The 16,083-nt window shown below is 49.6% G+C and overlaps 1 protein-coding gene across 2 annotated transcripts; it reads right to left on the minus strand.

Moving 5' to 3' along the window:
- Positions 1-868: 868 nt before the first annotated feature.
- On the minus strand, positions 869-11,106 carry Tle7 (TLE family member 7). 2 transcript variants are annotated; one of them, XM_029480428.1, is made up of 11 exons: positions 10,936-11,106; positions 9,819-9,821; positions 3,536-3,642; positions 3,404-3,426; positions 3,185-3,243; positions 2,637-2,849; positions 2,305-2,546; positions 1,969-2,110; positions 1,671-1,824; positions 1,259-1,332; positions 869-973 (listed from the first exon to the last, which is right to left on the minus strand). In XM_029480428.1, the coding sequence occupies exons 1-11, from the start codon at positions 11,104-11,106 to the stop codon at positions 869-871; spliced, it is 1,293 nt and encodes a 430-aa protein (XP_029336288.1). The 2 variants fall into 2 exon arrangements, with proteins under 2 accessions (XP_029336288.1, XP_085700390.1); XM_085844264.1 differs by lacking the exons at positions 9,819-9,821; positions 10,936-11,106 and having other exon boundaries at positions 3,536-3,837.
- Positions 11,107-16,083: the final 4,977 nt, after the last annotated feature.

The raw sequence follows: 16,083 nt of genomic DNA on the forward strand, positions 1-16,083 counted from the left end.
GATTACTGCTGTGAAGAGACACCATGACCACAGCAACTCTTAAAAGGAAAACATTTGATAGGGGCTGGTTTACAGTTTCAGAGGTTTAGTCCATTATCGTCACGGTAGGAAGCATGGCGGCTGGCAGGCAGACATGTGTTGGAAAAGGTCCAGGATTTATGTAGACTCAGGGCTTCACTGTGCCATGGACAAAGCTTAAAGTGAAGTCCATGGGTTCACAGGATCTGTCCTCAGTCCATCCCACTGTAGAAGGACAGGAGGAAGGATGCAACTGGATTCTCTCTTTCTCATTGTCGTCATCATCATCATCATCATCATCATCAAGATGGATGAAATGTGGTCACTCAGGTTCCCAGTTTCCCAGCTTCCCATCCACCCATCTGGCCCAACACTTCTGCTGCCATGACTTCCTTGTCATGAGAGACTATCCCTCCAGAACTGTAATCCAGAAATAAATTCTTTCTTCTCTAAGTTGCTTTTTTTGTCAGGGTATTCCATCACAGCAACATAAAAGTGACTAATAGGCCCCACCCTGGAAGAATGACATGCCCCCACTTGCTAAATACAGAAATAGGCCATTACTATAACTTCGTTTGTTATCTGAAACACACAAACAGTATTCTGAGTTTTGCTCTATTTTATTAATTCCAAAGCCATATCTCATAAAGTTACCTGCCAAACACAGAAATCAGTGATAGGGGATGAAACAAAAAGAAAAGCCCCCGAGTCATATAACCAAAGCCTGGGAGTGCAGCCAGCCAGCAAGGCTCAAGTAGAGGGAGGCAGGTTGTGGAAGATGTCCGGCACTGTGAGCTCACGCGATCTGACCTCCATGGTTCTTCACCAGCAAGACGGTAGTCCGCAACCTTCAGTATAAGAGCTGATACACCGTGGCACTATCCTTGGAACCCGTGACCATATACCGATTATCAGAGGACACTTCACAGCACAGAATGTCATAGCATTCCTCTGCCTAGGAAGAGAGGACAACACGGAGGGGTGGGGTTTGAGCCACACATGAGCCAGACTTCATGGTCCAAGGTTTATGTAGACCCAGGGCTTTCCCGTGTCATGGAAAAAGCTCAAAGTGAAGACCATGGGTTCACAGGATCCGTCCACAGTCCCTCCCACTGCAGAAGGCCATCTCCGTGGTATTTTCTAGTTCTTTCTGGGACCCATCAAGTAGAGATCTGGGGCCACAAGCTCTGAGAGTTTCAGTGCATGCATCCTCACTCCCCCCAACTCCCCACTTCCGTACCTGGAACAACCTTCTTAGAGAGGGTGCAGCTAGGCAGTAGATCACCTCATTCAGAGTGGCCATAAAATAGGTCCCTGGCAAGGGGAAGAATGGGGGCGGGGCTCATAGACTGAGCCTCTTGTTCTAACTCCCGCTGTCCTCAAGTAGACTAGGGGGAGAGCAACTATCTTCTCTGCCTCAGCGTCCCTGCCTCATGGCCCAAGCCACCCCTTCATCTGCTGCCACCCTCCTCCCATACCCAGGACATGGTGAGTTATTTATTATTGAACAAGAGGCCCATGAGATGGAACTTCTATAGCATCTGTCTCCCTGTACCTTCCTGCTTCACTCTATATGGGAAGCCCCTGTGAGGGAAGCATAAGGAAAGAGGGTAAGTAGGAAAGGAGATGGAGACGCCTGACATCTAACTCACCGCAAGAGGCGAACTTGAGGTTGTGATGTTGTGTGTATCTTTGGACAACAGCTTTATACTTCTCCTCCCGGTGAGCATGCAGGATGACAATGTCGCTCATCTTCAAGCCGGCTAGTATCCATTCCTCACTGGGGTCGTGGGTGATGCTCAGGATCTGTGGGAAGATTTGGGTCAGCATTCAAGACTGCCAGTGCCACACCTCAAGACCCAGCCTCAAATTCACGCTCACCAATCCGCGCCCACATTTAAGCTCCCACCCAGGGGTCGAACTAGGTCCTGTAGGCAACCAAGCAGGCACCTCATGGCGTAAGTTGTGTTGCTGCAGCTTCTGGTAGCTCCTCAGGTCCCAGGAATATAGGGTGGTGTCTTCACCACCTGTCCAGAACTTAAAGCCTGTGATGTCCACACATCGGGACGCATAGGGAGGGACTTCGTGTTTCCTGGTGGGAAAATAACTCAGAGGTCTTCAGAAATGTTTGCCCCCCCCCCAAACTTGAAGGTTACATGGTTAGGAAGCCCCTAGATTCACCTTCCAGGCTGCTTGGCATAGCCCTACTGCCATAAAGGGAAAGTGAGGTCTCTTGTTCAAGCCGTTCCCAAGAGAGACCTGAGTGACTCAAGAGAGAAGTCCTACCTGATCAAGATTTGGTTCTGCACATCCCAAATCTCCACAAATCCTTTGAAAGATGCCAAGCAGAGGTGAGCATCAGAGGAAAGAGCCAATGAGTAGCATATGGAGCCTGTGGAAGCCATCTGTGCCCTGACTTGGGGGGTGGGTGCCAGGTCCCAGAGAGTCAGACCCCTGGCCATTCCCCCTGTGATGAGACTCTGCTCATCCGGGAACAGCTTGCACGTGAGGACACGATTCCGAGGGTCCTGGGGAAAGAGCACACACTATCAGTACACTCCGCAGTGCTGAGGACAGAGGCCCTGGCTGACTTCTCTAAACCTGATGAAGCCCCTCACCTGAAAGTCCAGCTGGGCCTGAGGTGTCCTGTCTGAGGCATGCAGCGCATTTTCATCCCACACCCTGATATAGCCAGTGCCACACGTATACACGTGGCAGGGAGCACTGCTGACGGCAATGGCGTTGACTCGCTTCCCGTGATGGAGAGTCCCAACCCTCCAGGAACCACATGGGGACTTCCGCTTGACCACTGCCTCATCCGGAATGGGAGGCTGGAGAGAGGACAGGACTGGTCAACCAAGGAGGAAACCTGCTCTGCCCCTCATCCCCAAATTCCCAAGCTTTCTCATAAGAGTTTGGCTCAGGGACACTCCACCTCCCCCCCCCCAAGTCATATCTCTCATAGAAGTTACCCTGTGGGCTATAGAGACTACTTTTCAAAACAGTGGAAGAAGGAAGACAATGTTGCTAAGAAGGTGGCATCCCAGGCCACCCTACCTAGGAGAAAGGGAAGAGAGGTGTGCAAACGCACCACTTCTCTATTAGAGGGTGGGTAGGAAAGAACAATGATGCCTGGGTATTGAAAACGTAATATTAAGGTACTTACAATGGCTTTGAGGAATGACCAGACTTCTTTGTTGGGCAAGGATGAAGAAGAGAACTGGCCTGCAGAGAAACAGCCATGCCCACCTCTCATGGACAGCATATCACAGCAACAGAGAGACCCAAACTCCCGTAACACCAAACTGGGTACCTCATCCGCCATCTTGGATCCAGCTTGGGCCACTCCCCCTCCCCACCCACACTGTCACAGCCAGAAACTTACCAGTCTTGTCTCCTGGTTGGAATCTGACAGAAGGGAAGAGAGGGGAGATGGTGTGAGGTACAGAACTTGGTGCTGGGCCCTCTCTGCCCAGGACAGCCCATCACTGCCCAGTCTTGGTCCTTGTAGCCCTACCTTGAGCCAGTTCCTCCTTCTGGTTCTGCTTCTGAAAACCACATGGACTGGAGTCCAGATGTGTCCTGGCCGTGAGGATCCCACTGCTGCTGGGTCATACTGTGCATCTCCCGACAAACAGGGTCATGCTGTATTGAGGGACATGGGGGCAGCTGGAGCATTCCCTGTGCACCATCCACTTGGTGTTGCTCTCGTTGCCCATGATGAGAAAAAACACCAGAGCTTTCTGGCATCTTCTTTATCTCCTTTGTTTCATCATAAATTCTGAGTGTCCTGAATGAATCCTCTTTCTCTTCACTCATGTTCTTAGGTCAATCAAGTTAATGAACCATCTGGCTCTAGGGACCCAGCAAACAGATCCTGGGTTCCCAAGTCAGCCTGTACTACTGGAGAGAACAGAAAAGGGCTGGGGAAAGAGCTCTGTTGGCAAATGCTTATTGCACAAGCATGAGGATCTGAGTGCAGATTCCCCAGTGGCCACGTGAAAAGCCAAGTATGGATCTGTCATCCTAGTGCCTGCCGGGAAGGTGGAGACAGACAGGATCCCTGGGGGCTTGTTGGTCAGCCATTCTGAATTACTAAGCTCCGGGGTTTAATGAGAGACCCTGCCTCAAAAGAAATAAGGGTCAAGGAGATGCCTCCTCTAGCCAGATGGCCTGACTTCAGTCCTCAAGCCTAGGTGAAAATCCAGATGTGGTAGCACACACTATAATCTCTGCACGTGTACAGCAAGGTGGGATGTGGGAATGGAATTGTTCGGGAGCCTGAAAACCAGCCACCCTGGAGTATGCAGCTCAGTCGCAGCCACAGAGAAACCCTGCCTCAAAATATGGCAGAAGAAGAGAAGCGGCTGCTGAAAGGCTGCCCTCTGGCCTCCTCGAGTGCCCTGTGGCATGTACACACTCACATGCATATGCATGTACACATGTGTTCACCCCAAAAAAGCAATTTTAAAAACAGTGGAGTATGGTTGAGGAAGACAGCTGGTATCAACCTCTGGTGCTCTCTCTCTCTCTCTCTCTCTCTCTCTCTCTCTCTCTCTCTCTCTCTCTCACACACACACACACACAGAACAGAGGCAAAAAAAAAATCCAGGTTTTTCAGGTATACTGCACAAAGTCTGTCCAGAATGTTCTGAGAGTACCTCTTTTAATGTAAAGCCTCCAAAGATTGACTGTCAACTAAGTTTTGCAGAAATGGACTGTTTCTGTGTAGACAAACTCAAACTCACTGTTTAATGTGGACATACCCATTTCAAATGTGACTCATTCCCCAATATACCCAAACCCTGAGGCAACAGGAAAGGCACATGCAGGCCATGGGGTGTCCCACCCACTACAGGAGACAGCATGGAAGAACTTGGGCCCATGAACTCAAATATCAGACACTGTCTGGTGAGAACGGGATGCAGATGTTGAAGACTTGCCCTGCCAGTCATTGACATGTGCTACACCCCAAGATAACTCTAAGATGGGAACGGTGTCACACATGAAGGCTGTGGAACATTGTAGAAAGGCTAATAGTCAATGAAGTAGGACAGTGCACTTAACTGCAGCCTGTTCGGGAGAATCAGTGAATTTAAGACAAGCCAGTGCCCTGTTTAGAAAGATTCCACTCCAACCTACCCAACAGCTAACCCTGGGAAGCTCCATGTTTTCTGTTAAGAGAATCTAACAAAAACCTTGGGGACATGGGTAGCCATTGGTGAGGGACTCTTCCATTCAGATCACCAGGTTTGACAGCCAGGCTCAATCTGTGTCTCTCACAAAAGGCTCTAGCAGGACTTTAACAGAAACCCAGCAACCTGCCAAGGGTTAGCTGTATATGTGGCCCTAAACTAAATGTTTCACATAGAAGATCTCATTTGATCTTTGCTGCTGTATGCTCTGTTTATGGTTGGTTGACTGTTGGTCTGGCGGTGCCACTGATCAGACCCGAGTCCTTCCCCCACACACGCTAGGAAATCATTCTTTCACTGAGCTAAACTCCGAGTCTTTCTGAAGCACTTTATAGATACTGTTTTTGAGACAAGATCTCATCCTGTAGCCCAGGCTGGACTCAAAATTTCTGACTATCCTCCTGCCTCAGCCTCCCAAATGCCAGGGCACCCTTCACAGATTTAAAAAGTGAAGTGTGGAGCAAGTGAGCCCGGGTCCCAGGTCAAGTGGCTAGAAAGCACAGAACAGCCTCACACTGTGTCCCCTCTGGCTCACTTTCCTACCTCCTGCTTTCACAAAGCTATCCTGTACACAACACACAACTGGATATGTACAAAATGGTATGTGTGTAAGTTGGTGCAAACCCCAAACAGCACAGGTGAAGACTGGTGATGTAAGCTCTAACCAATTCCCACAGTGGAATAGTACACAGTATTTAAACACACACACACACACAGAGAGTCATTGACGTGGTATAATATTAGAGGGGCAGTTTACAAAGCTCAGAAAAATGTTCAAAATATTATTACCTTTGTATAAGAAAGGATAGAAATTTGAATTTATTTTATATATGTTCACATATGTACAAGAGATTAAGACGAATAGCTGTGTTTCAATATAGAAATTGGAAAATAGGAACAAGGAATGGAAGGGGGAAATTAGTCACAACAAGACCTGATGTTGCTCTTTCTTCCTGGGGAACGCTTCAGGTCATGTTAAAAACGGTTGAGCCAGAGCCAAATGGCTTTTCATCTTCCCCAAATCATTGTCCTTATGCTTCTTGGTTCCTTTTTTTTTTTCTTTTGTTCAGTTAATAGATTTTCTCTGAGAAGCATCGGGCTTCCTTTAACTAGGGACACGGGGTGGGGTAAGGGGTGGCTAGTTTTGGCTCTGGTGAGACCAAGCAGAGGGGTACAGGTCACCGGCACCTTGAGGAAGTCCTGCTTGCAAGTTTCTCTTATGAAAGTTGAGTAAAACTTAAAGCCAATGAGACTCCTTAATCAGGACTTGTGACTTCAAGGTAACTAGGCTTTCACCATAAAGATAAGACAAGGCTTTTGAAGGAGCCAAGTCACCGGTTCCCCTCCCTTCTCTCCAAAAGTGAGAGATCCTGCACTCAAAATACTCTCCCGCAGGGAACTCACCTGAGAAGGCAGGTCAAAGCCTAAAGGTTGGAAGTGGGATGGTAAAGACCCGGCTAGGTCTGGATCCACCCTTCTGGAAGGGTAGGGGTGCTGGGCTGCCCAGCACCTGTGGTAAACAGCGGCCTAACAAAATACTGAAGCCCTGGGTAAGAACCCGGTCAGGTGCTGGATTCTGAATGGCTGGTAAATATCAGGGTGTGGCCACACTCGTGCTGAGCTCTTGTGTCTCTGGGTGCAGAATGAGGTGTGGAATCTCTCCACGTATGTTCAACGGATAGAGTGAGAAACTTCAGAGACATGAGCCTCTGGGTTCCAGCTGACTTATAAGAGGGTCAAAAGGTACTTGCTGCCCCAGCTCTAGGTGAATGAATTCCCTCTGCTCCTAGGGCAGATCGCCAACCACCAAGGCAACCAAACATCAGGGAGTTAGCGAAAGGAGGGGGCCATCCCCTCTCCTCCTCCCTGCTATGGCCTTACACCTGTCTTTTATCAGAGTTTCTAGTTTGCCACTAGAGAAGCCTTGCATTTATGTGGCTGTCTTGTCTAGAGATTCTTAAATTTGAGCATCCTTCAGAGTCCTCTGGAGAGCTTGATGTCCCATGTCCCAGAAATTCGGATGCAAGAGGTCCGGAACTGAGAATCTGTACTTCTCACTGGGTGCTTGGTGATGAAGATGGTGGCTTAGGAAAAATGGTTGCAGTGGCTGGAACGGTAGTGATGATGGGGATAACAGGGGTTGCTGAGATGGGGATGATGGAGATTGGTGATGTCAGGATGGGAGAAGTGATAGAGATGGGGTAAGTGATGGGGGTGGTGACAGTGACGGTAACGTGGCAGAAGTGTCAATTTAGATAATGATGCAGTGGTGATTCTAGATGATGATGGTGTTACTGTGGTAACGGTGATGGTGGTGGTAGTGGTAGTAATGGTTTCAAAACTGGTGGTAATGGTGGTGATAATATTATTGTGATAGTTTTGGTGATGTGGTGGTAGTGAAGGTGATATCAGTGGTGATGTGGTGGCAGGCATACTGATGTTAAGTGCTGCTGCTGTTGTTGGTTAGAGCACCATGTCTGAGTGCTCTACACAACCTACACAGCTCTTCTGCCCCCTGATTCCTTCCCACAGAAGGACAGTTGCTGGTGAGTCTGGACACTCCTACTCTCCTGCCCTCATCTGTCCCATGCCTGTCCTCTCCCCTTACCAAACTCTCTACTCTGATTTCCTTTCCATCCCTTGACTTTCTTCTTTTGAAGCAAAAATCTTGCAATAGCTACTGTGTAGAAATCTTTTACCTCCCATCTCCAAAACCCTGTCCCTTCCTCTCTCTCCTCTTCCGGCCCCCAAGACGTTTGAAGCCTGGTTTTAAGACTCCAGTATATCAGCTCTCCTCTGATTTGCTCCCTGTTCCTGCCATACCCGACCCTCAGTTTTCTAGGCAGCACGTTCTCACGCTGGGGCTTTGGCTCCTGCTTGTCCCTTATCTAGGAATGATGTTCCCCAGTCACTTGTAGTCAAACAGTTTTGCTCACTGCAAAACTCCTGTGCAGTGAGCCAAGTCTAGGCCAAGGACCCGAGACCAGGCCAAAGCCAAGCCTACATCCTTGAGGAACTCCTGCATAACAGAGGAGACAGTGCCTGTGGTCACTGCAGCCCTTGGAGGAAAGAACTTCTCAAAGGGATCACTGGGTTTCTTGTAAAGTGGTGAGCAGTTTATTACAGCCCGCTGTGTAAACTACCCAGGAGGGAACTTCACATAAATCCCTGTCCTGACACAATCCCTCTTTCAGTAAATACCTCTTTATTGATTCTCACAGAAAATACACAGTGAAGGACACAGGGCCTGGGCTCTGTCCCTAATGTGAAACCATAGGATTAACTGGGGGTGAGGGGTAGAATCCCACAGATTCTTGTCTAAAACCAGAATACAAATCCAAGCCCAGATGGATATTTTTAATGTTGCAAGAAGTATTAAATATGAGTAGTTTTCTATCAAATATTATAAAACTTGTGTTTAGGATAAGAAACTCAAATCTTTTTCAGCTTGTTTTGTTTCTTTGAGACAGAATCTCACTGTGTAGCCCCAGTTGGCCTGGCTGACCTTGAACTCAAGAGATCCACTTGCCTCTATTTACTGAGTGCTGGGATTAAAATTGGGTGCCCACTATGTCTGGCTATAGTTATATTTCTTTTTGAAAGACATCTGAATGATTCTCAACTTGTGAGACAAGACCTCCCCGTGTAGCCTTGGTTGGTCCAGAATTTCTTAAGTAGACCAAGCTGGCTTTGAACTCATTGAGATCCACTTGCTTCTGCCTGCTGAGTGCTGGAATTAAAAGTTCATCTCCAGTACCTTCTAAGACTTTTATGACAATGCTTTGACATTTGTTTACTTGCCATCTGGCACCACTGATGCTCTCACTGATCTTGGGGTCACGCCCACACTCGTCATTATCCAAGCAAGCTAATTCCTACTACAGAAACAGAAGTTGGATTACATTGCCTCTGGTCTTAGGAAAGCCGTTTCTTATTAGCTTCATTTTCAGATGGGGAAGCTGGGGCCCAGGCTGCTAACATGTGATGATGTAAATGTTCTAAAACTGGAAAATGATAGTAGTTGCTCAATGCTGTGACGTCACCGAATTGTACATTTTATAGAGTTAAAATGGTGGATTTTGTGTTGGTATTTGTGTGCATTTTTTCAAGGGGAAAAAGAAAGCAATAAGGAGTTAAAGACCTGAAAGTCCCAGTGTCATGAGCCTCCTTCCTCTCCATCCAGTGAACTCCAGGTAATTTGGCCTTGGTTTCTTACCTTTACGACCCTAGAAGGGCCAGTCAGCTGTAGATGTCCCCTTACCCAGGGAATACAGTCAAATGAGGTCTGTGGAAGCAAAGGTGTACCCCAGCTGGTGGGTTAACACCTAGGTGGTACCAGAACCAAGAACACTGGCCTGCAGATCTTTATTTGAGGCTATGCCCAAGTGTGAACAAGTATGAAGCAGCTCAAATCTAATTTCCACCCATAAGGCCCTTGGGGTTCCTAGGTAGTTCACTAGAGAGCTATGCTCAGAGCATTGACCCCACCCCCTCTTCCGTCTCCCAGTGCAGGCGCTTCTCTTTCAACAAAGTGCTCCAGAGAGAGTTACCTAGACATTTGTTGATGAAAACATATAAAGGAGAAAATTCACAGGTACCAAACACTTCCTGTCTTCTTCATACAGTGCAGAACATCTGCAGTTCCAAGTCCAAAGAGCAGAGGGCGGTAAAGAGTAGGCTGAGAGGTGACTTTTGCTCTGAGCAGAGTACAGGAGGGTCCTTCCAGAAGGAAGGGACGGCAATGGACCAGGTCCCTTCTTACTATTCATCTCCTCCTTATTCATCTGGTCCTTTGATGTCACTGGGAACTTTCAACTCTCCAAGCCTTATCGGGCCTCCTTTCAGACAAGCGTGATGATGGCGGTTGCCTCTCACACAAGGTGCTGTCCTTTCCCACGCCGAGGCTGAACACTTACATTCCGAATCCTACAGTCCAGTTTCTGTCCAGAATTCTCCGGTTTTTTCCTAGGGAGCTTTGAGCGAAGCCTTGAATTGTCACTATCAGGGTCTTGGGGCGACATGCCTTACTGCAGCCCTTCTCCTGAGCTCCTCTGACTGGAAGCTGGTTCATCACTAGACTGCTAGCCCTCTTTAAAGAGGAAGCGGTGGGCTAACCAGTGCGCTCCCGTCGGACACCCCTGCAGCCCTCTAGTCTCCGCCATCTCTTCAGGCTCCCCTAGGAGACGCTGGGGACATTTTCCCACCAGCACCTCAGCCCCAGCTGCTGTGGGGTCCTGGATTTGAGGCAGGTGGCGAAGGGCTTCTCCTCAGGTTCTGAGCAGAGAAAGAGCCTTCGTGTGGCCGAGGGGACTCAGTGGCCTCACGCTGGTGACATGGCGACGATTTGTTTCCCACCTTGCTGGAAGCGGCCAGGCGAGTTGCTCCACCAGGAGGCAGCAGGAGCGAAAGAGGACTCCTAAATGGCTGCTTTGCCCGCCCTCCTCCCTATGCAGGGCACCCCCAGACCTGCATGTAGCGCTCATGTCCCTGTCCCCTTGCACCAGACGCCAGCTGCAGGCCCAGACCGCCCTGCACGAGGCTCTCCCACTCTGAGAATGGCGTGGGAGGGGGAGATCTGTGCAGCTGGGTGCATGAAGCTCGGGCCTGTGCTGGGAGGAGACCTCGGAGGCCCATGCCCTGGTGACAAATGGGTGGTCCCAGCCCGGGTGAGGGAAAGACAGGAGGACACACAGGGATCGACAGCGACAGACTAGTCTCTTACCGTGACTGGCTGCGAGTCTCTGCGGGGGGGACCCGGGGGCCGCCACAGGAGACACTTGGCGCAGTGTGCAGTTGAGGGAGGCTTCCTGGAGGCTGGGCTTGGACAGAGGGTGGGTGGGATTTCCGCAGCCGATAGGGGGTGGGAGCCACACCTCAAGAACATGGCAGCCATTTGAAGACCCGCCCTGCTATGGTAGATGAAACTGGAGCAGGAAGGAGGCAGACGAAAGAGTAGGCCGATGACTCCCGCGCCTTCCCAACTGGTCCAGGCCTCAGCACGGAGCCGCCCCCCACCCCCACCCCCATCCTCCCGGGAGGCCTGTAAGGTGCTCCACCTGAGCTGTAGTGTGTGGAACTAAAGGAAACTGGGACCTTGCCCAACCCAATGGCTGCGTGCTTAGTTCCCCCATCCCACCCTCCCCAAAAAAGGCCAAGATCAGCTCCTCTCTGGTCGTCCAATTCTTGACTAAGCGGGAGGGGCTGGCAGGCATTCTGGAACAGAACGGAATGCTCCTCGCTTTCTGGTCAGGCAGGACAACAACAGACCAAAGTGGGAAAGTGGTCTGGAGGGTGGGGAGATTTCAGAGGCAGAAAGGCCTGAGAAGGTCTTTCCAGATGCCCCCTCTCAGACTCAGGTATACCCAGGCGTTTTCTGGGGGGCGACGGGTTTTGGACAGGAGGGTCCCCTCCACTCCTGGGACAAATGTACTGATCCCGACAGAAGGAGAAAAGATTGTAACAGGTGCCCATCTGGGCTTAGAGCTGCAGGTGAGAAATGTTACAGTGTAGGGGAAAAAAAGTCTTTGGGGCCAAGGCTCCTCCTTTGTCACTGTAAGGCATCTCCTGAACCTATGCAGCTGTGGCTGGGATACTCTGTCTGGTGAGGAGGCTCAGTAGAGGTTTGGCAGGTGTCAAATAGCTTTCTTCACCTGCCTGTCTTTGGGGTCTGAGCAGAGAGGTGAGTCCTGGACAGTAACAATCCTGCAGAGAGGGGTGAAATAACCACTGGCCGTCAAAGCACAGCCTTCTGGAGGCCCTGGGTCAGCCACTTCCTCATACTGGCCAAGACTCTGAGGCAGAGTTTACACAGGTTCCCACTGGTGGCAGATCTGGAACGTCAGACCTTCTGACTTAAGTGCTCTTGGATTCGAGCCTCGATACATCTGCGTTGAGGGAGCAGAAAGCAGATCTCGGGGTCCACGCTCTTTGACTTCATCCCAGACAGCAGCAGCTGGCCATGAGCTAAAGACAGGTGGAGTACTCCCTGGCCATCTGTTGTGAGACAGACTGTTTCCTGTGGACATAGCTCCACTCCTGCCTTTAGGGTGTTCAGGCATGGTCTAGCACCAGGCCAGAGAGAAAGGACCAAGCAAAGCTTGTTCAGGTAGGTGGGTTCACAGGAGGTTGGGGGAGATGGGAAGAGAAAGAAGCCTTCTCTAGTTTTCAGTGTTACAGCTTTCTTTATTCAGGGGTAACAAGGGCTATATAAGCCTTGGGGAGTGGGTAGGGGTTTTGTGGGTGAGTGTACATTATTGGCTCATGCTGGATGCTGGGGATGATTTCTTTGCATGAAGAGGAATTCCAGGTGCTTGCTGGAAAAGCCCTTGTAGGAAGAGAGGAAATTAAACGTGTAATTTGACCATCAGGCTACATGACTACCTTAAAGGTTGTGAAGGTGGGGAGTCACAGGGTTACGTGCCCCAGGGCATGCAGGCCCAGAACAAGGAGAAGGTGATCTTTATTCCCGCCAGTCTCAAGATGAGATTTTCGGGGTTTGGACAAGCCTAGACCTTACTCTTGTTCCTGACCTGTTCCCCACCACCCCCCAGCCACAATTGCCCCACAATTTCCTGGGGAGATTCAACGTACACCAGATAGGGGGCCCAAGGTAGACCAGAGTATGAATCCCACCAAAGTTCAATTTGGTGAGCCAGTGAGTTTTATTGGGGTTGCTTACAGGAATATGGGTGAAGGGTTACTTACAGGAGCAGAAATGACTCAAAGACAGCTGCATCACCAAAGCCTGCCCCAGTATTGGTCGCAGCTCATAAAGCTGGAAACTGGAACACACTGCACAGCCTGCAGACAGCTCAACAGGTTAGAAAGTGTCCCCTTCCAGGTACCTCGGTGGTTCTTAGCCTCTTCCAGACAGCTGGTCTGGTCTCGGAACCTTCTTCGCATCTCAGTTTCCTTTCTGACTAAAGGGGACTCTCAGCTTTTATTGCTTACTCCGGCAGGGAGAGGCCTAGTGAGTCTGATCAGTTTTAGGGACTTCCTGCTTAAGGAGCTTCTTGCAGGATCTGACCTCTCCCCTGCCTGGGATTAGAGACAAGTGAGCTGAGTGACAAGAGGGTGTCCCATATATCCCTGGACCTCGGTTTCTCCATAAATAAATGGAGAACCTGGACCCATGGCTAGAGACTTTTCTGGATCTCATAGAGTATGGTATGCAACTACTCAGGCCAGCACCACACGTGGCCAAGAGAAGGAATGGGTTCGTCTCCTTTCTCTCTCCAAGGTATGATGGAGGAGGCAAGGCTTGCCTCTCTCTATGCTTAGCTCCCAGGAGCCCCAGGAGAGGGTCAATTTACACAACGGCATCCCTGGGACACTCCACTGAGGTCCTATACATGCCACCAGCTGATAAGGATGGCTTCTTTGAAGTGCTCAGTGCAGTACAGCTGGCCAATACTGATGGCTAAATTTGTAAGGGCCGAAAAGGCAAGCTTTGGGGGCTATGATGTGTATTACTCATGTGTTATGATTGCCTCTGGGAGTCTGTAGGAGATGGATCTGAGGAGGACGTTGTCAATGGCACAGTTTGTGTGCCTACCTTTATGTCATTAGGAGAGAGACTTGGATGCTTGACTTTACACGAGCACACACACATGTGTGTGTACACATTTGTGTGCATGCACAACCGTGTAGCAGATAATCACTACCACACTTGGGAAGTAGATCCTACCACCACCCCGTTTTGTACACACTAAAACGAGAGCCTGAAGCCTGAGACACTTCTCCAACCTCAGCTGTGTACAAAGAGATTAGATACCCAAAAGGTAGGATAGAGGCAGAATGATGCTTTTGCTGAGGTTTTAAATGTTTCCCCCTAACTGTCCTCTGGCTTTCCCCAGGGGGATAAATTCGACAACTGTCTAGAACCACTTGGGACTCAATCTTTTCACAATCCTACACACTTGAGGCTACCATGGGGGTGGTGCAAAGTAATCTGCCTGGTTTAGACAATGCCTACAGGATGGCAGTTCCTGGTGGCAACCACCAACCTTCTCTCTAGAACAGCAACCTGCCTTTGACCTTTCCTTACAGCTGGGCATGGATGTTTACTGGTATTTTGTTTCTGTCTGAATATTTATCTACCTACCTTCTCCAGAACTAAACAGATGCTAACATATAGCATCTGAGAAATTTTCTTCAAATAAGAAACTGATGCAGTCCCTATCTTTGCTATCGTCAGACAGGGCTCAAATCACGCGATGGGATGTAAGAGTATTGCTTCCTGTGTGCTGGGAGGGATCATTGTTACTTTTCCTTGGATTGGCTCCCTTGCAGTATTTTCTTTTTGCTACAGCCCCATAGAGTCCTTAGTGGGCACAGATAGAGACTGGTGAATTGTCTGAGTTGTCCTGGGCTCCCAATGCCTCGGGACCCCTTCAGACTACACCCTTTAGCTCTCACCTACTTGGGCATACTGCAGAAGAGGCTCTAACAAGCAAGAGAACAAAGCAAAATCTACAGATATAGGTCATGGTGCCAGGAGTCCAGGGAAGGCTCTTAGTGCTGGGGACAGATGTCTCTCCCCCCGCCACACACACAGCCCCTATCTGTCCTGTCCACAATGGAGAATCCGAGTGATCCTGTCCGAGGCTAGTCATGAACTATCTGTAACCTCCCAAAGAATGGACAGCTCAACTAGGGACAGTGTAACAACGATGAGCTGTGACTCCTTCAGAGGGGAGAGATTTGGATACTCTATCAGCAAAAGCAAACCAGCTGTATAGTTTAAAGTGGATTAACCAATAGCTGTGTCTCTGGGTAGGGAGTGGGCAGCTCCCATCTGGCTTGAGCCCAGGGTCAAGATAGGTGGAAGATAATCAAACAGGGCAGGGGTGGAAGAGAGGGTCTTGACTAGGGACTATGGACAAGGCTTAGAGCTAGGATATTCAACATTGTAGAGAAACGGTTGGGTGTGTCATAAAGAAATGTCTGGGGTAGGGGTGGGGGTGGGAGTGGGGGTAGGGGTAGGGGCCCAAAGCTTAATCTCTGTCTGAAAGCAAGATGGCTAAGAAACAGATTGGGTATCCTCTCCTGAGCTGGGCTCTGAACCATAATAGCTCAAGGGAACTTAGACTCTGTCCTGTCCAGATGTCTGTCCTGTCTAGTTTTTATGCCAACTTAATACAAGCTAGAGTCATCTGAGAGGAGGGAACCTCAATTGAGAAAGTGCCTCCATAAGATTGGGTTGTCGGCGAGCTTGTGGGGCATTTCCTTAGTGATTGATGGGTGAGAGCTAAGTCCGTTACAGGTGCTGGAACCCCTGGGCTTGTGGTCGTGGGTGCAGTGCTATAAGAAAGCAAGCCAAGCAAACCTTGAGGAGCCAGCCCATAAGCAGCACCATGGCATCAGCTCCTGCCTCTGGGTTCCTGCTCTGAGTTCCTTCCCTGACTTCTCTCTGTGATGGACTGTTACCTGGAAGTGTAAGTGGGATAAACCCTCCCTAAGTTGCTTTTGGTCATAGTGTTTTGTCACAGCAATATTAACCCCAAGACAAGATCTCAAAATGGAAAGAATCTGAAGACACCTTGCAGAAAGGAGATCTCATGTTTAACAAAGATACGCATCTGTATAAACATCTGGTCAGGGTCCAGGATGTGTGGGCCCTAAGAAGTTTCCATGTGATCTACAGGAGACTTCTTGTCACATGCCCCTACCCTCCTCCACCCCTCAGCATACAGGTCATTCTACCAGCCACCAGACAGAGTAGCATGGCTTCCACTTAGGACCCTGTGTAGCCTCAGGAGGATGAAATGCCTGGCCCTGTCACCACCCCCTGGTCCTCTCAGAGTCAGCTCTGTAAACAGTTCAGACTAGGAACTGAGAAGAGAGAGAACAGGCAAGGAAGGTTGTGAGC

The sequence above is a fragment of the Mus caroli genome, unplaced genomic scaffold, assembly GCF_978045245.1.
Source record: "Mus caroli unplaced genomic scaffold, Mus_caroli_1 scaffold_10, whole genome shotgun sequence".
In the NCBI taxonomy this organism is placed as follows: Eukaryota; Metazoa; Chordata; class Mammalia; order Rodentia; family Muridae; genus Mus; species Mus caroli.

Coding starts and splice junctions, on each gene's coding strand:
- Tle7 (XM_085844264.1), bottom strand. CDS start 3,837: ATGAGTGAAGAGAAAGAGGATTCATTCAGGACACTCAGAATTTATGAT. Junction 3,427..3,535: donor GAAGGAGGAACTGGCTCAAG/GTAGGGCTACAA, acceptor CCCTTCTGTCAG/ATTCCAACCAGGAGACAAGA. Junction 974..1,258: donor CTCTAAGAAGGTTGTTCCAG/GTACGGAAGTGG, acceptor CTCTCTTCCTAG/GCAGAGGAATGCTATGACAT.